This window comes from Macrosteles quadrilineatus, unplaced genomic scaffold (genome assembly GCF_028750875.1).
Source record: "Macrosteles quadrilineatus isolate MER2022 unplaced genomic scaffold, UCM_ALF_1.0 Scaffold_4__1_contigs__length_99947679, whole genome shotgun sequence".
Classification (NCBI taxonomy): Eukaryota; Metazoa; Arthropoda; class Insecta; order Hemiptera; family Cicadellidae; genus Macrosteles; species Macrosteles quadrilineatus.
The window spans coordinates 83,090,048-83,107,913 of NW_026542597.1; the positions used below are offsets into that span (position 1 = coordinate 83,090,048).

The 17,866-nt window shown below is 35.3% G+C and overlaps 1 protein-coding gene and 1 non-coding gene across 2 annotated transcripts in view; both read right to left on the reverse strand.

Annotated features, from left to right (window-relative positions):
• Positions 1–273: 273 nt before the first annotated feature.
• The window catches only part of LOC128992615 (bridge-like lipid transfer protein family member 1), a 119,151-nt gene continuing 101,558 nt past the window's right edge, over positions 274–17,866 (reverse strand). Inside the window, exons 81-90 of the mRNA XM_054416282.1 lie at positions 17,633–17,790; positions 15,346–15,541; positions 14,288–14,526; positions 12,861–13,148; positions 8,984–9,178; positions 7,942–8,121; positions 5,514–5,644; positions 4,379–4,623; positions 3,346–3,478; positions 274–1,772 (exon numbers count right to left, since the gene is read on the reverse strand). Coding sequence (XP_054272257.1) covers positions 1,689–1,772; positions 3,346–3,478; positions 4,379–4,623; positions 5,514–5,644; positions 7,942–8,121; positions 8,984–9,178; positions 12,861–13,148; positions 14,288–14,526; positions 15,346–15,541; positions 17,633–17,790 — 1,849 coding nt within the window. The 3' untranslated portion in view covers positions 274–1,688. The remainder of the gene's footprint in view (positions 1,773–3,345; positions 3,479–4,378; positions 4,624–5,513; positions 5,645–7,941; positions 8,122–8,983; positions 9,179–12,860; positions 13,149–14,287; positions 14,527–15,345; positions 15,542–17,632; positions 17,791–17,866) is intronic.
• Positions 6,571–6,644, reverse strand: Trnat-agu (transfer RNA threonine (anticodon AGU)). The gene has a single exon. It is a non-coding gene; the product is annotated as a tRNA-Thr (tRNA).

Genomic DNA, 17,866 nt, shown 5'->3' on the forward strand with positions numbered 1-17,866 from the left:
CCCAGGTTCCCCCACCACCTTTTTAGCTTAATGTATACATCAGCTGGTCAGATGTTGCTTGCTGTTATAGTTCAGGTGAAGTGGGGGGGGGGGGGGGAATTGATTACCCTCAAAAAAAAAAAAAATTGTGAACGGAGTAGAGTTGATATCTATAATGACAGCAATTAAAATTCCTTTAAAAAAACTTATCGTAAAAGATAACGTTTCCGAGTTACTAAAACTAGTTATAGACTGGAAAGGTTTTGGAATTATTCAAACGAGTCACTTCCTTTATTTAAAATAAATAGATTTATTACTTAGAATCGATATAAACAATTAAATTATAAACAATCATTTAGCTTTAAAATTATAGCAATAAAACATGAGCCCATGTTAACAAAATATAGCATGCTGACTAGAGTATACAAGCATTTTGGGTAAAATATACACATCAACATATTAAACAATATTAAATTTGAGCAGTAACAATAATACTTGTAATAGACATTCAAAGCTGGCCTTAAATGTTTAGCATTCAGTTGTTATTGGTTCTAACCAAATATTTAGCCAACAAAACTAAACAATATGGAACAACAATTATGTCAAACTAGTTTCATAAAGACATATAAAAACTTAACAGTCATAAATGCTTGGAAAGGGTCGAGAAGTCGATAATTTCAAAGTTGCGAATTAAATCAACCCATCCACAGCTGCTGTTTTTTTTAATTGATTTTTTTACGTCGAACCTTCAAACCTATCACAATGTCTTTTCTCTTTCTTACTTCAAAACTAAATTCAAAACTAAACTGTTATGGATAAAGTAGTTTCATATATTAAGATTTTTGTGAATCAAAGGTTTGAGGTATTATTTCAAATTAATTTTTAAATAGATTTTTGTTAAAGATATGTACAAAATCTGACTTTATTGTATCCTCACCTAACTTTTTCCTACTATGCAATAACTTATTAGAAAATTCTTGTTTGACTTCACTAAATAAAGTTTTTTTAGACTGCCTCTTAAATCACAGAACGTTTTTCTACTATTGATCCAAAAACCATGGCCAATTAGCCAACAAGCAGACCATTTAGAACTATTTAAAAGCTCATACTATAAGGATTACTAAATCAAAAGGTATATGGTTAAAACGGCAATAAATAAAATAAATACAAAGGTCTTAATGTTTAGACACGTCTAATTCCTATATTAAGGGCTGTACAGTATCAATATCGGAGGGTGTATTACTAAATCACTAAAATCAGGAGTTCAGCTACTCTGAAAATATGATGTCTCACTTATAACGTCCTAACATTCCAAACTCTTGAAAGTCTCAATTACTTGAGCTAATCCAAATGGCCTAATTTCAGTCATATTCCCATTTATTTTCCAATCTGAAAGAACTCAAATTAAATTTTAATTAAACTTTCTATTCACAATTTAAATTTAACCTAACGTGATGCATGTATTTCAGGTACACTTAAATTAAAATTCTTAAACATTACAACACGTAAATTTTGAAATTTCAAAATAGAAAACTTAATAAAACTGTTAAAACCTTTCGCTTTGGCAATATACTAACTCATTTCAAAAATTACAACTGTGACTGAATATATGATCACTTTAAAACTCTCAAACCAACCCGAAGTGTACTCAGTGACTAATGGACTAAAGGTAACGACACCTGCACAAAGGAATGTTTAGCGTAAACTGATTATCTGCGTTGCCTCATGTGTTCCGCAATCTTGGGATCTTCCCTGACAATCTGCACCATCCTCAGGACCAGAATAGCCAACACCTGAAACATACAACGTATTCTTTTAAACGTTAACATTAATTTGGTAATGATATTTTTGGTTAGAAAGAGGTTGGCAGCTTGTTTTTACCTTGCATTTGCCCATCTACATACACATGGCCACATGGTTAAGCATGAGGCACGTGGTAAACAGCGAAAGGGTGAATCGGTACAGTGCAAGACTGTACTAATAAAACTTAGTGGCAGGTATCAGGACCATAAACATCACTGTCATACAAATGCAGTTACCAATCCACGGGAGACGGACAACGGACCAGACCTTTGTTTGGGTTAATCCCCTGATTTATGGCCTGAGGGTAGTAGTCATCAGAGGAGGGGTGGGGAATCGAGAATTCTGAATCCCACCAGCGGCGTTAACTTTTTGTCAAAGATTTCGCTTAGAATGCGATTACTTCTTAACTGTACATCTTTTGTTAGAATTTATAATTTTATGATCAGAACTATTTTCGATTAGGAAACCTTTATTTGATTTTTTCATTATCAGCAAGTTTGGTTAGGTTATGATGGTTTAATTTTATAATTAAAAAATTAAAAATGGAATTTTAGGCATTTGTAATTTTATTTTATGAACAGAACTATTGTTTTTTATTAGTAAACCTTCATTCGATTTTTCATTATCATCAAGTTTGGTTAGTTCGGTTAGGTTATGATAGTTAAATTTAATTTAATTTAATTAAATTTTGACAGCGACGGTGATAGAGCTAACAATTTACCGCGAACAGTTCGGCTATGCACGGCATGAAGCGGAAGCGTTCGACATGAACCTAGAACTGACAGGCCAACCGACCGTGATTAAGATGATTACAGCCTCGGTCAAGTGCGTACACCCACCAATCCACACGTGGCACATTTATGACATGGTGATACTGGATTACTGAATGTCTAGTAATATCAATCGTTATTGCAAGACTAGTGGAAATACTGCTAATTTTAAAGAGGATAGGATATAGTACGCCAACAAGCCACGTACAACAGGTTCCGTAGTTATTAGTGTTTTTGTGCTCTATTTTTTTCCAGACCTTTAGACCAATACTGGTCTGATCGCCAGTTGCCAAAGCTCCCGGGCTTTTCCTGTACACCATTATCAATGGATTATAAGTCGGACTACTAACTGACACACTATTTCACTGAAGATGGACTTTTTAGTTTTACCCCTTTCGTCATGTGTGATAAAAATAAGGGTCCAGTCCCATTGATTTATTCTACGTCAACCCTGTTGTCGGATGAAATACACTGCTTAAGTACAGTACAGGGGTGAACTGTACTGATAAATAGTAGCGGCAGGTACCAGGATCCGAACTTCATCTCTGCCTTGGGCCCGAAGTCCGTTACACTACGCTCTTAGCCACTAACTCACCCAAACCAACATCATTCAACTAATATACAGTTAAAACTGCTTAGGAAAATCGTAATTGGCTCTTGTTGCTAAAAGAAAGAATTAAGTAAAAAATTTTAAATAAATTTGCTCAATGGTGTGCAATGCAAACGCAAACCAATACTTCTATGTGACATTTCCAGTACCAGGACAACGTACTGGTAACATTATATGAGTTACCTTATCAAGGGGATCCATAAACCCTCGTTGCATCCACTTTGGTATGGTGGTGCGAGCGTGAGAGAATCCCAGCTTCTGCAGAATGTAGTCCACTCCGTACGGCTCTATACTCTTGCCACCCCATGACAGCAATCTGTACCAATAAAATCAAATCAAATCATTTGAACCATACTTTAATGTTAGTTATAAGAACCATTGACAATGTCGATCACAAGTTTAAAAGACAGTAAAGAGATTTGCTGGAACCAGTTAGAAGACATTTGTATCAAATCAAATGTAACTGATGCTGGTTTGATTCTGAGCGGATTCTTGGCCCAGATACAACTTGTTATTGGGCAATTTTTTTATTTTTTTTTGTCCTAAGACGCTAAGCATGAGCCCGGAATTGTTTTTCACATTACTTCAGGCTAGACCTAGGGGTTTTGGCATTATCACTTAGATAAAATCCATTGGTGACTTGGCGGGATTTGAACCCGGGACCTCAGGGACTGAAATCCTACGCTCTAACCACTAGACCAGCTCACCCCCCGATTGGTTATTGGGCTATTAATGATACTATCTAACAAAAGGTTGACCAAAGTAAGTGATAAGACCAGTGTTTTGACCGTTGTTAGAGAATTAAAAATTTACTAATGGTGTAGCACACAATTTATAATAAGTAAAATATAAAAAATAGATCTTAAGACTGACAACCAGCTAATTTAACTTGTATGTCTAATAATTCTAGTTTTTCAACTGTATTCGCCTATATTCGACAATTTATCAAAGTTTGATATGAAATTGGTTATTTTGTTTATGAAACTAGAAGGAACAATACAGTCTTGGTCGTAGAAAGATGACGTGGTTAAATTAAAAAATAGTCGTTGTTCTGAATGCTTTTCAACAATCTTGTTGAGAAATAGCAAAATCTAACCACAAAGATGAATTGCTAAGCTCACCCAAAACATTAGTATTTACTATTTTTGCTAGTCCAAAGACGCAGTCTCACAAAGATCAAAATTTAATTGCATATGTTACTCAATCCTCAAATTACCTGACGGTGGGTTCCAGATGCCAGGTCTTGCAGTGGTAATCGCGCCAGTCCTTGGTGTACCCTGTGACTTCCGCGTGTTCAAAACTCTTCTGCTTCTTCTCCTCGTCGGAGGGGCCGGGTGTAGGTGTAGCACGTCCGTCTCCGGCCGCTCCTTCGCTCGTCCCTACCTCTCGGCTCTCACTGCGTCTGGACTGTCTCTCGGCCAACTCAGGACTCTGAGCACGAGCGCCAGGGTATCCCATTTGCTGTGAATATAACAGCAATTAGGTATTCTGGAAAATGGGCTTTAGGCCAGAATAGGTTTAATATTGTGTTTTTTAAGTAAAGTTGGCTTACCTGTAAAGTGACTAAGTCTTCTCAATGGGGAACATATTTATACACACATAAATAACATACTTTGTGACATAAAGATAACATAAAAACACATAATAACACATGATATGTTAAACATAAAAATAAGAAGATTTAATTGTCTGGGAAGCAAAGTGGTTATAGTGATAGCCTTCAAATCTGAAAATCACTGTTTTCATTCTAAGTAAGATCATTATTGGATCTAGACTATTTTTGCCACCGGGCTAAAAATTTATGATGCTATCTAACAAAATAACCCCGCCGCAGAAAACCTGCAGATTTCAATCTGTCTGATTGGATTTCTACTAAAATATTTTCATAAACAATACATTATTCATTCCCCATTTAAATAACATTCAATTCAATTAACACTTGGGTTTGCTGCTACGGAGAATAGCATAGAATTTTTTTTACAAATGTTAATAGTATACAATTAAATAAATATTTATGTAAAATGTTATCGAAATATTTCCATAACAAGCAAACTACAAAAGTTTTCTTTTTCTCCAGAAGAACAACTTGGGAATTTTAAATGTACAGTGTTTTGGAGTTTTCTCCGTTACCTTTATGTACAACAACACTTCAATATACAAACTTATTTTTTTTTAAGCTCTACAAGATGGTTGCAATGCAAATTGAGGATTCCCACGTTTAAAGGGTAAAAATTTGGAAAAACGATTTTTTTAAATTTCAAAACTCCATACCTTGTTTCCATGACCAGATCATGCCCCACCTGAAATGTCAATATTTCTATTAAAAGTACTCTTAACATTCTAACACTAACCACTCTATCTTTTTCTCTGATGTAGGAAGTTATGAGATCATGTAGGAAGAAGAATGCTTCGGCATCGACAGTTACAAAAATGTGGTCTTCAAACTCTGTCACAAAACTGCATTCCACCATTGGTTTATCGTCTGCAACAAACATTATAAACATTTCAACGCTTGCATTAATCAATGGTAAGGTTAATAAACGCAATGACTCAAAATACTCCCCCCCCCTCTCTACAAACCTGATAAATAAAGTAAATTCCCAATTGCCAGATTTAAGGACAAACAAAATACTTAAAGTCACCAATAAATTTCAATCAAATCATGTTACCTATTTTAGTAAAATATGTTCTGCACTACACAGAATTTTCAACGTTGCTTAAGAAACCTATAATTGATTTACATTGATAAAACTACATTAGGTGGACTCCGACCCACCACTTGGCATTAACACATTACTAAAATACATCGGCGATTGGCAGGATTTGAACCCCAGACCTTCAAACCAAAGGTACCAGGCTCTAATCAGACCAGCCGTGAATTAAAACAATTAAACATATAATTGTCTGCACACTAAGAGTGTAGTTCTACTTGACTAACTCTCGTTAACATGCCTTGGTTGAATTGATTATTTGACACATCCTCCTTGTAACAATTAAATAAGGTATGAAATTAAATAGATTTTTTCCGGCTGGACTTTTTAATCAATACATTTTAACAAACTAAACATAAGTAGTAAATAAACTAAACATTCATAGCTTTCCAACAAATCTAAAGTAACCTATTTGTGGAAGAAATTAACAGTTGAAGACATCAACATTTTGTATTAAGTCAAGCATAACCACTTTCACTCTTACAACATAAGCAAAAAAATATTTAAACATAAAAAATATTTCCATCATACCGAATAACAATAATTATTACTTTCCAGTAAGCCTAGCAGGTATTAAATTTAGACCTTGTCCAGTAATTTATTCAATTACTACATGTAGAGATTACATCAACATAAATTATATCAATTAAATGCACACAAACAATAACGTTGATTGAGTGAAGCGATAAAAAAAGTCAGGCACCGGCGAGATTCGAACTCACGATCTCCTGTTTACTAGACAGGCGCTTTAACCAACTAAGCCACGGCGCCGACATCCAGTGACTAGTGCCAAACAGTATCTGGCAGCTGTTGTGCTTCTTATCTTATCAATACAGATTTAACCACATTCAGTAGTCTAATGGGTTTAAACATTTGAGAGCTTTTGAAAAATGAAATGTATGTTTGCTAGTGTAACAAAAAGTATATAATGTGGAACAGTATAATCAAATAATAATTATAATTCAACATTATATGTCTACTAAATATATACAACTGTGACAGGTTTATTTTTTGTTTGATTTTTTTATCTGTTTACTACTCTGGTTATAACATTAAAAAAATGACATAAAGGATAATTTTGTATGCTGCTAAATTATTACACACATTGATTATTATGATTTTTATATTAAATTAATAATGGTTTAATTTATTTAAGAAGTTAGTTAGCGAAATAAAATTAGTATTTTCTGATAATATAATAACTGAAGTCAAATTTCTATCAAACTAAACTGTGTATAATTTGTGAAATTTGTATTTCACATCAGCAAAGTATTGAAACAATTTTTAATTAAATGAAAAAAAAAACCGTTTGGAGCAATTTATTTCTTAATTTCACAGAATATAATCAAACCAAGAAATATAAACTTTGTACAGTATTGACATTTTAGAAGGCAACAAGCACTTGGCATTTTTCCAATTCTCTCTTCCAGTATATTTACTTTACTTCTATTAATTTATTTTCACAAAAACTTTTCAAAAATTAAACTTTGAGCTTTTTTTTCCTTTTGAAAAAGAAGAGACAAAGGAATTAATCTGCTTAGAAATATGCACAGTTTCTATGCAGCTGAATATTTTCCCCCTGAGGATAATAAAACAACAAGCCCCTCAAAAGAGCAGTTTCTGCAGTACGACAGAAAGACTACCCTATTGATACACATTGTGTGTGCAAAACAACCCTATTCATACTAAAAGGGGTCTCCAGGCAAGACTTTTATAAGTTGCGTGAAAAATCTTCCACAATCACTCCAAAATCGTAAACATCTTCCTTGGACACAATAAAATCATATTTGTCTTTCTTGGTCACAACATCATTATCATTGTCTCCTAAAATCACGGCAATTGATCACGCACGATCTTGAAGAAATTGTCAATTTTGAACTGTGCATCTTCGCAGACCCTTTCTGCGATCGCGAAAATTAAAGCTCGCCCTGGCTCGACCCAAACCTGAGCTTGGCAAAAATTATTCCCAGTCCAAACCCACTCCTCAGATCAACTGTTGGCCCAACACGATCCAAAAATATCAATCCTGTAGACCCTAATGTCTTAATGACGATATGGCATTTCTCACCAGATGGCTCTGGCGTGAGAGCCGCCTGCCAATGCTCTGTCTTGAGGTGCAGCTGCAGTGAAGGAAGTGCAAAGATGACCTCCCTGGTGTGGTTGTTGTCCTGCTTGGGTGTTCTAGAGCGGACTGTACCTCCCTCGCTCTCGGCTCTCTCACGCTCTACACTGGGGAACCTGTCTATCTCTGTAACACAATATAAAGATAAACATAAAGCTATCAACATAAACATAAAGGGTATCAATTAGATTACGAACACTACCTCCTATTAGCTTGACATTAAAATTTAACATCCTATCAATCATTCAATCAGTCTATCATCAATCTATAGACTAAACAGAAACGGATACATGCATACAACTTTTATGAGAAAAATAATTAAAACAATTACAATAAGTTACTAAAATGGGAAACTTGTGGAGTTTTACAGAGAAAATAAAACATAAATATTAAATAGCTGTTGAATTGTATTCTTACAGCTTTTTCAAAGTGAAAAATAACTGTAACAAAATAATCAAACATTCAATCAAAGTTGTAAGAGCCTTTACCTTTTTGGACACTCATTTGAAAAAATGAATAATATTTAGAGCTGTTTGCCCCTTTTTGAATAATTTAAACTTAAATTTCTTAAATCACTATCTGTGTTTGCTTAACCTTGTGTTTAAGTAAGAAATCATATGTCTTTCTTTCTTTTACGTAAAAAAAAAATAACTGACATCAATGTACAATTGACTATTCTACACTTTAAGCTACAGTTTTGGTGAGTCAGTGACTACGGATTCATAGCAGGGATGCTGTCGGTTCACGTCCAGCACATGCCACTAAATTTAATTTAAACCGTATCCTACAACCTCCCTTGCTTTGCCAGCTACGTTACACAGTATTGCTTGGTACCTATAACGTACATATGCAAGGTTAAAAAAGGCCACCAACCTCTGACAAAAAATCAACACCCTCGTAGTCATAATTTTTTAGAATGTCAATTACAGGGAAAAAAACGTCTGCACATGTTTAAAGCAGCTGTGAGGCAACCTTAGAAGGCAATTACCGTCAATCTCGCTGCAGGAGAACGCGTAATGGAACCACTCCTGCAGTGTGCGGAACTGCGGTGGAAACAGCATGTTGCGGGACACTTTACACACTGTAGCCATACTGTGGTGTTCTGGAGCATGAGGCTGTTCTCCGGTCAGACCTAGGCTGAACGTCAGCGTCTGTACAATGTGTACGTCTAGTGCCTCGGTTTCTGCAACAAACAGTACATTTAATACATCAAGTATGTCAGAGTACTAGTTTGATTTGTAGAATAAAGAGGATAGCAGCTAGCTTACCTAGAAGTACAGGTAGGCCAGAGAACATACAGTATAAACTGAGCACAAAATAATCAACAACAAAATATTGTGTGTTCAGTGTCTCTTTTCTATCTTCTATGGCCTAACTGTACTTCTTCAAGGTAAGCTAGCTGCTATTATCTTTATTCTACAATTCAAAATCCTGACCTAGAGCCTTTTCTTGCACAAAACTGAGTATTAGTTTGGCACTCTAGTAAAATATTTTCAAGAATAGTAACTCTACAGACTCAGTATAATGTGGATCAGAAGGGTTTGGAGTTTGAGAAACGCTGGGTTATCGAGGAAAAGGGTTAAAAGATAAAAATGAGACCACATAAAGTTCATTTTCCTTTTATCTATAATTGGAAAATACTACAATAACTATTGTCCTCTGGTTGTCAAATATGCAAGACCCACATCCCAGTCGATGTGGGTAGCTTAGTGGTTAAAGTGTTCGCCTAACAATCAAAAGGTCATTGGTTCGATCCTGACTAAAGTCAGTAGCTTTTTGATGGTTCGAAACTGGACCCAGCTACAGCTGATCTTAGTAACAAAGCTACACAGATCATCTCATGCCATTCTACACCCATCCTTCACCCATATTTGGGTTAAAATACGCACCTAGGTGGCGTCCCCACCTTAATTAATTGATAACTGATAATCTTACTAATATTATAAATGTGAAAGTTTGTGTGATTATGCATTAACTACTGGACGGATTGGGCTATTGATAGCTGATAATAATAATATATCCGCAAGTAGTTCAAATGGCAAACGAAATGTACATGTAACAATAAGGCTACTAAATAAAGCTAATAAAGCTACGAGGCTTGTATTGTAGTTTGCCACCTGGGTCATTCACAGGGGTATAAATAAATAACAATGGTGTAAGGTTCTCTGGAACTTAAGTTAATATTTTTTCTAAATTTTCAGCAAAAAATATGGTTTGACAGATTATCAGATGTCAAGTGTGCGGGACTTAACTGTATAATTATCTTTGGATACTTCAGATTACAGCAGACAGCCCATCTTTATGGACTGACCATAAACAAAGTTGTTTTACTTATGAGCAACAAGTTTAATTTAGCAATTTACAAACTGGATACATCAGATCTTTATTTATTTTAACGAATTTCCCATGATAGAGAATAAACTAATACCGTAGGTCTCATGGTAAGATGTGACCGTTTTACTTTGAATTTTGATGCCCCCAGAGGCAAAAAAACAATATTCCTTAACATTTTTTTATGCATCTTCAATATAAATATTTCTGTGAACATATTAAGAGTAATTTCGGTTTGAATTAGATGAAATTTGGCAAGAATGTGAAGAGCTGGATACACTTGATTGAGTTTCCAAACCAGCAAGATTGAGTCATGGGAACAAGGTGTAATAGGGTTTTTAAATGTTTCAAAAATTGTTTTTTTTACATTTTGTGCCCAATTTTTATTACAGCTATTGTGTAGAGCTTAAAAAACAGACAATTTTGTATATTGAAACATTTTGTACGATTAAAGGTTATGAAGAAAACTGTAAAATACCCCCACCGCAGCAAACCTGCAGACTAAGCGAATTTCCATTTGACTGATCATTTCAATCTATTTATTCTATTTAAATAACATTAGGTTTAAGTATCTAGGTTTGCTGCTACATGGAGGGTAATAAAGTTTTTTTAGTAAAATATTAATAGCTTAGTATAAAATAAATAAATTTTCCAAGTTTAATCAAAATATATCCATAAACAAGCAATCTACTAGTATGCGGGAAAATTTTCTTTTGTTTTCACTGCTTTTACACGTTTTTTTTTTAAGATATTTCAAAAGGCTTGAAGGAGATACAATTTGGAATAAGTTTGCCCTCTCAGTCAAGCATGGTTAATAAACAGTATATTCAGCTAGTGGTTGGTTGGTTTGATTTAAACTCGATATTTTATAACCAACAGACTACATGTTTATCAAAGCAATGAGATGAATTCTTCAAGGTAGAATACTATCTAAATTTTATTGATACTGTTAGAGCCAGACTTAATTTAATTTAATTTCTGAAATCCCAGAGACATTTTAATTTATCCTTTTTCATTCCTGTTGCAACATCACCAACCATAACCACCCTCATTCAGGGTTCATTTAAACATTTAAATTTCCCGCCTATCCCTACTACAAGAAGAAGAAGTAGTGAAGGAAAAATCAGCAGCAAGATGGCCATCTACAGAGAAGTCAACCCAAACATGTGAGGTATCTTAATTTTACTCATTTTCCTATTTTTCCACCTTACAATTTCTATTTCCTAGTTTACATCCACTGCTTTCAGATACTAGCTTGCATTTCTTTATATTCATCACACTACTCCTCAATTACACCCATCAACTTATTCATCAACAAACATTCACAACTGCCTTTCACATAAAACCTAACTCTGAAGCGACCTCAATTTCTATCAATGAAATTTAGATAGAGCATACAACTATGTTACAACAATTTCCGCCACTGAGAAGCCGATGTGGCAAACATCAGCTGTTTACAGACATTGTTGTGCGATTGCTGACCCAGTTTAGACCGGGTCAGCTGCTGAGTAACTGAGACCTACACTCAGCACTGTGACCAGCTGTTTGATTAGAAGTTCAGCAATACTCAAGGTCAGAATTTGTAGTTACTTTTAGCAAAGAGAAAACAAATTGAATTCACTATTGATTGTTTAGCATTCATTTGGTAGTTTTGTTAAGAAAATGAAAAAAAAATTGGCCAATATTTACTTACAAAAAAGATAACATTGATTTAAAAGAGGTTAATAAGAGTGATTTTTAAAATTGGTATTACAACTCATTGAAAATTACAATTATAAAAGTAAATTTATATCTGTAATGAAAGTAATATTTAATGGTAAATCTTTAGTACTGCAGTTCGGGATGAATTATTAAACTACAAAATTTGTATTTACTTATTTTAAAAGGGGAGTGTTCTCAAATGAAAAAAATATACTTTTAAAAAGCAACAAAGATGCATTTCATTACAAAACTTTACACTTTTTGACGTGCCAACTGTTTAAAAGCAATATCAGTTTTTATTTTTTATACTTTCACAATGTCTTTTATAAACTATGAATATTGTTAAAAATAAAAAGAGATGAAAATGAAATATTTTAATATTTTTTTAATTTTTGACTATGAGTAACATTGGTTTTCAAAAATAAAACGTAAAGTAGAATTGTTGGCCTAACCTGAATTGTAAGAGAAAAATTCTAAAATACACACAATTAAAAAGCTCCCAACCATCTTACCAAAAAGCTTTTCTTTCATATCTACCTAGGTATATACTTTTTTTATGTCCCCCTCCTAGGATGCTTGGCTCTAACCGTTTTCCACATCACTTCAGCTAAGCTAGGCCTAGAGGGTTACGGCATCATTACTTAGAAAAAAATTCCATTACTGATTGGAAGAATTTGAATCCGGGACTTGGCGGACTGTCTCTCACTCTACCACTAGACTAACTCACTCTCTATTTTACCAAGTTTACATTCTTATAGAAGACATAAATACAAATACTTATTAAATACTTATTTTAGCCTCTAGTATTTCTTTAACTTTAGCTGATGTCTTACTCTCATTGGTGTGGACTTCCTGGGCCTCAGTAGCGAATGAGATGCACGGCTCTTTGAGTGAAAACAACGCCCAGGACTTAGACCTAAAGTTTATTCCGTGGAAGCACGCCAGAGAGATGTTGTGTCCGTGCAGCTCCATGGTGCCACCCAGCACGGTGCCGGACGGAGGCAGCGGCTGCCGCACGGTAGACAGGTGTAGACCAGCCACTTGCGCCAACACACGCTGCCAGTGCCGGTGATGTCGAGCGTCCTGCGGAGCCCACGCACTGCCTGCGCCGCTCATACTCTCTGGAGAACATATGGGGTTGGTAAATCTTAGTGAAGGATTGTAATTGCACTTGAAAATTCTACATTTTTAATGTTTAATAGAAACAAAAACATCAGGTTGTTGGATTTTAGAAATTTACTGAAATAGGCTTTACCTTCGTCACTGCAGCTCAAATTCTTGTGGTGTAACTACGTTACGGCCGTTTCGGCATTACAATGCCATCGTCAGACTACAAAAACAAAAACTCGGCTGAAGTAGCGTCGTTGAAGTTTAAACACGTAACACATACGAACAATACAAAACATTTAAAATATTTACAAAAACCGATCAGGCCTGTCGTACTAACGGGTGACATGTTCCCATTCCGAGCAAAAACCGACTGGAAGATTTCTATGTCGAGCCCGGTGTGGTGGCGTTATCAGTTGAACTTTGTACTCCTGGCTTCTTGTTCCTTTTCTGATTTAAAATGCTATTGAATATGAAGAGTGACTTGTACTGTAGTTTGTTGTTTAAAATTATATCGTCCAAATTATTAATTATTAATTATAATTAATTTATAAATTAATTAAATTAATAAATAAATTGCCGTAACGTAGTTACACCACAAGAATTTGAGCTGCAGTGACGAAGGTAAAGACTAAAGCCTATTTTAGTTATTATACAGCTCAGGGGCTAAAACATGGATTTTAATTTAGAAATTTACCTTATACAGGATAAATGGGGGTTAGTCTTAATGGGTGTGGTTATTTTCATAGAGCTCTAGTTAACAAGATAATTTCCTTCAATCAAAAGTGATAACATGAACTGTTTTTCTATAGTAGTCTACCTCCAAAAGTTCTACTGATAATGGTAATTCTATTACTTTTTCAGTAAATTCAAAAGAAACTCTTAACTATCCTGTGCTCATAGCCCTTTGAAATCGCAGGTAAAACTATAAGTCACACATATATTACAGCATTGCAAAACTAAACACAATAGCTCAACGATAGCGTGTTCAGCTGATAAAACAGACTTAATTCAAGAACACCTCATGTGTTTACCATTACTTTGACTAACACTACATAGATACTTCACTACCTTTAAATACCTACAGACATCAGATGATCTACAGTAACAAGCATTGAGGTTAAACTAATTTACACTTGTTTCAGCCACATACCTGGCAGTCTTTCACCGTTCTTCTTGCTCCTCGAATGCAGCCGTTTGCGGAAGCTGCCGTTGTTGCCGGACGCTGAGCTGCCGAGCGCGGAGAACACTCGTTTGCTGCTCTTGAACTGTTGTGAGAAGAACTCGTCTAGTTTGTAGTACATCTTGAGCAGGTCCACAGTCGTGGATTTGGAGATCATCAGTTGCAGCTGGTCCCAACCCATGTCTCCGTGCATGAAGATCATTGCTGGCCTGCCGAAGGTACGTAGGTTAATAATACACTTACAGGAGTTCTTCCAGATAACATAAAAAACTTAACCTTGGTACCGTGATACACTTAAATGACCTTTCACTTTATTACCAAACCAAATGCAGGTTCTATGACATTTCTAGATAACTGAGTCGTAAAAATTAACTTAGCCAGTCTAAAACACAGAGCTAATTCACTACTGACCCAAAGAGCTACTCAGATTTGATCTAAACTATTTAAATACCTGTCTATAAAATCTAATTGATTCTAATATTACTTAGCTTAGTTATCTGTCACAAATCTGCTTAAATCTTGTCACAATAATTCTATATTTTACACTTTTTAAGAACTTTAACAGCATAATAGCAACTTAATTTGATTTCATTTATGGAAAATAGTTTGTGGTCACAGCAAAATCGTAAACATCTTTCATCGCGGCCAAATCATTAATACCTTCACCGGTCACTGCAAAATTGTGAACATCTTCCCTGATCATGACTAAATTGTAAACATCTGCTGCCACAAGACAAGATACATCATTGTCACCCCCTGTGTTCGCAGCGCCGTCATGAACATTTTCCGCGATCACGGAGACATCACCATCGTCTCTTGTCTAACTCTAATGTGATCATTTATCGTGATCATGAAAACATAATCATCATCTTCTGCAATCACGGCACCACCATAAACACCTCCCACTATCACAGAGTAATCATTAAATCTAATACCTGTCTGAAGATTGGAAAAATACTTTTCCAACAAATTTCCAAAACTCCCGTTCATCCCTAACTCTAATGATTGATTCCAGTAATTCCACACACCTGCGGGTTGGATTGAAGGCATCGATGCTGGACTTGCGACTCGTCATCTTCCACTCGTCCCGTAGTGACACTACCAGTGAACTGACTCTACACATCAACACTCCAGTTCCCATGTAGTCCAGCCGCAGCTCCAGAGCGAACAGGTTCAGACCTACAGTGTGGTCAGGCTCTGTGCCTGGGTCCTCCTTGATCAGAACTGTAACCGAGGTGAAATGCATGAAACGACCATTACCTCATAATGTCACATACAGAAGACTCCCTCTTATCCGGATACCTTTTAACCAGACATCGGTTTAACCGGACTACACTCGGCAGAAATTACATCTCTTTAACCAAACAATTTTTATCAGCACATTGGTTTAACAGGACTAGATCGGCAGACAGTGGGCAGTACTGAAACGACTGTTCTTGTGGGAAACATTTGAGATCAGTGATCACGTGTCTAAATACAATGCTCTCAAATTTAAGTTGAATATCACAGTAAACAGTCCTTTTTAACGAGTTTTTAGGGACGTCAGATTAACCGGAAAACCCGTTATCCAGACTGGCCTTGGTCCAGAGGAGTCCGGATAAGAGGGCATCTACTGTAGTTTAAAATGTTAACTACAAAAAGTAGGGATGGTCAAGTCTCGAAATTTCGGGAAATTTTCGGGAAATTTTTAATCTCGTTACACGAGACGAGATTTCTTTTTGGCCGAGATTTTTATCGAGACGAGAATTAAAAAAAAAAAAAAAAAAAAAAAAAAAAAAAAAATATTAAAAACGCCTGCAGAAAGTCAATGCAATACCCGCAATACAGGAGCGTGTTAAAGTTGCGTTTCCTTTGCGAAGGCTTTCTTATTTAATCAATTCTTCAAATGTAAATATTACTTTAATTATTTTAATAACATATGTTTCCTAATCGTAGGCATTTTCAATAATTTAGGCGTGATTAATAAAAAAATGTTATGCTGATGTTTTTTAATAAAAGATTGTAAATATTCTTGCCTATTATCATTATTTTTGTATTTAAACAGTCATCTAACAATGTTACAAAATCAGGTAACAATTCCGAACGTGCATTTCTCGTTGTGTATGAGAAGGGAAATCCCGTCTCGATCTCGTCTCGAAATTTTATGAGAAATAAAAAATCTTGTCTCGTCTCATCTCGAAACTAAAAATCCAATCTCGTCCATCCCTAACAAAAAGTTACAGTAGATTAATGGAATATCACATGTTCCGAGAGAACTCGTATCACAGAGAGGGACTTTTCAACTAACAGCTTTAAGGATTGAAGCTGACATCCTATTCATTAGGATAAAGCTTTGTCCAGTTTTAATGTAAAAATGAACATAGTCAAAGATACAATTTTTTATTGGATTATAAGGAGAATAGCAGTTAGGCTCCCTTGGAGAAGTAAAGGTAGGTTATAAAACACAGAAGAGACACTAAACACTCGATATTTTGTTCATTTACAAAAATAACTTTTAGTAAACCCTTTTCCCTCCTGCTACAATTGACAATGTCCCACAGGGGTGGAAATATTGTGAGTTCAGTGACTCTTCTGTATGTTCTATGGACTCCCTGTACTTTTTCAAGATAAGCTAGCTGCAATCCTTCATATTATACAATTCAAAATTCTGGCCTAGAGCTTTTCCTTGAGAAAAATCAGTCAAAGATACGACTGAGGTCTAACAACCAAGTATTAAATTGCAATAAACTGATTTAAACCTTTAGGTGCCAGAAATTTATTTTGGTACTTTCCGAAAAGTGCCAGAGTTTTTTACTAGGTTTGTCCGAAAAGTGCCAGGCTTTCCATAGGGACGAAGCTTAGTGCGCAAGAATACAAATAAGTAAAAGTATAAATTTTCATCCCAAAAGTGCCAAAGAAGCGATATATCGTGCCTCGATCGTTTGAGAAATCGATTGAAATTATCGTTGTTTTGAAATAACAACCGAGTTAACCGATATGCCCATTAAAACTCACATGATAGAAAGTAGCGCCGGCCCGATATATTGTTGCAATGTATTTTTCGGTAAGACTACCGAGGATGATATATCGTTGTGAAGTATTTTTTAGATGTGTTGTGCAAAACGATATATCTTTGCATGGCACTCAAAGGGTTAAGGGTTTGTCCAATCTTTTCACCAACCATTTTTGAACTCTTAAATACCTTCGGTAGAAACTTAAAAGTGAAAATCACTGAGTAACCATACCATAATTATTCAAAGAGCAGACTACACATTTAATTTAATTTAAATCTTATTATAAAAAATCACTGCCATTACTATGTCTGTTAACACTCACTGAATGTATCTATTTTGCTGAGCTCGATGGTGCCACCCACAATGCCACCCTTGGCCTCCAGACTTGAGCCCCCCAGACCCAGACCAATGAACATGTTCTTATGTCCTGTGCTACCGATGGACAGCCGCCCTTCTGACCTGAAGTTCTTAGTCAGCCACCTACATGTAAAAAAGGTAAAAGGTAATAATCAATGTCAATGTTACAAATTATAAGCTGACAGAATTTACTCAATTG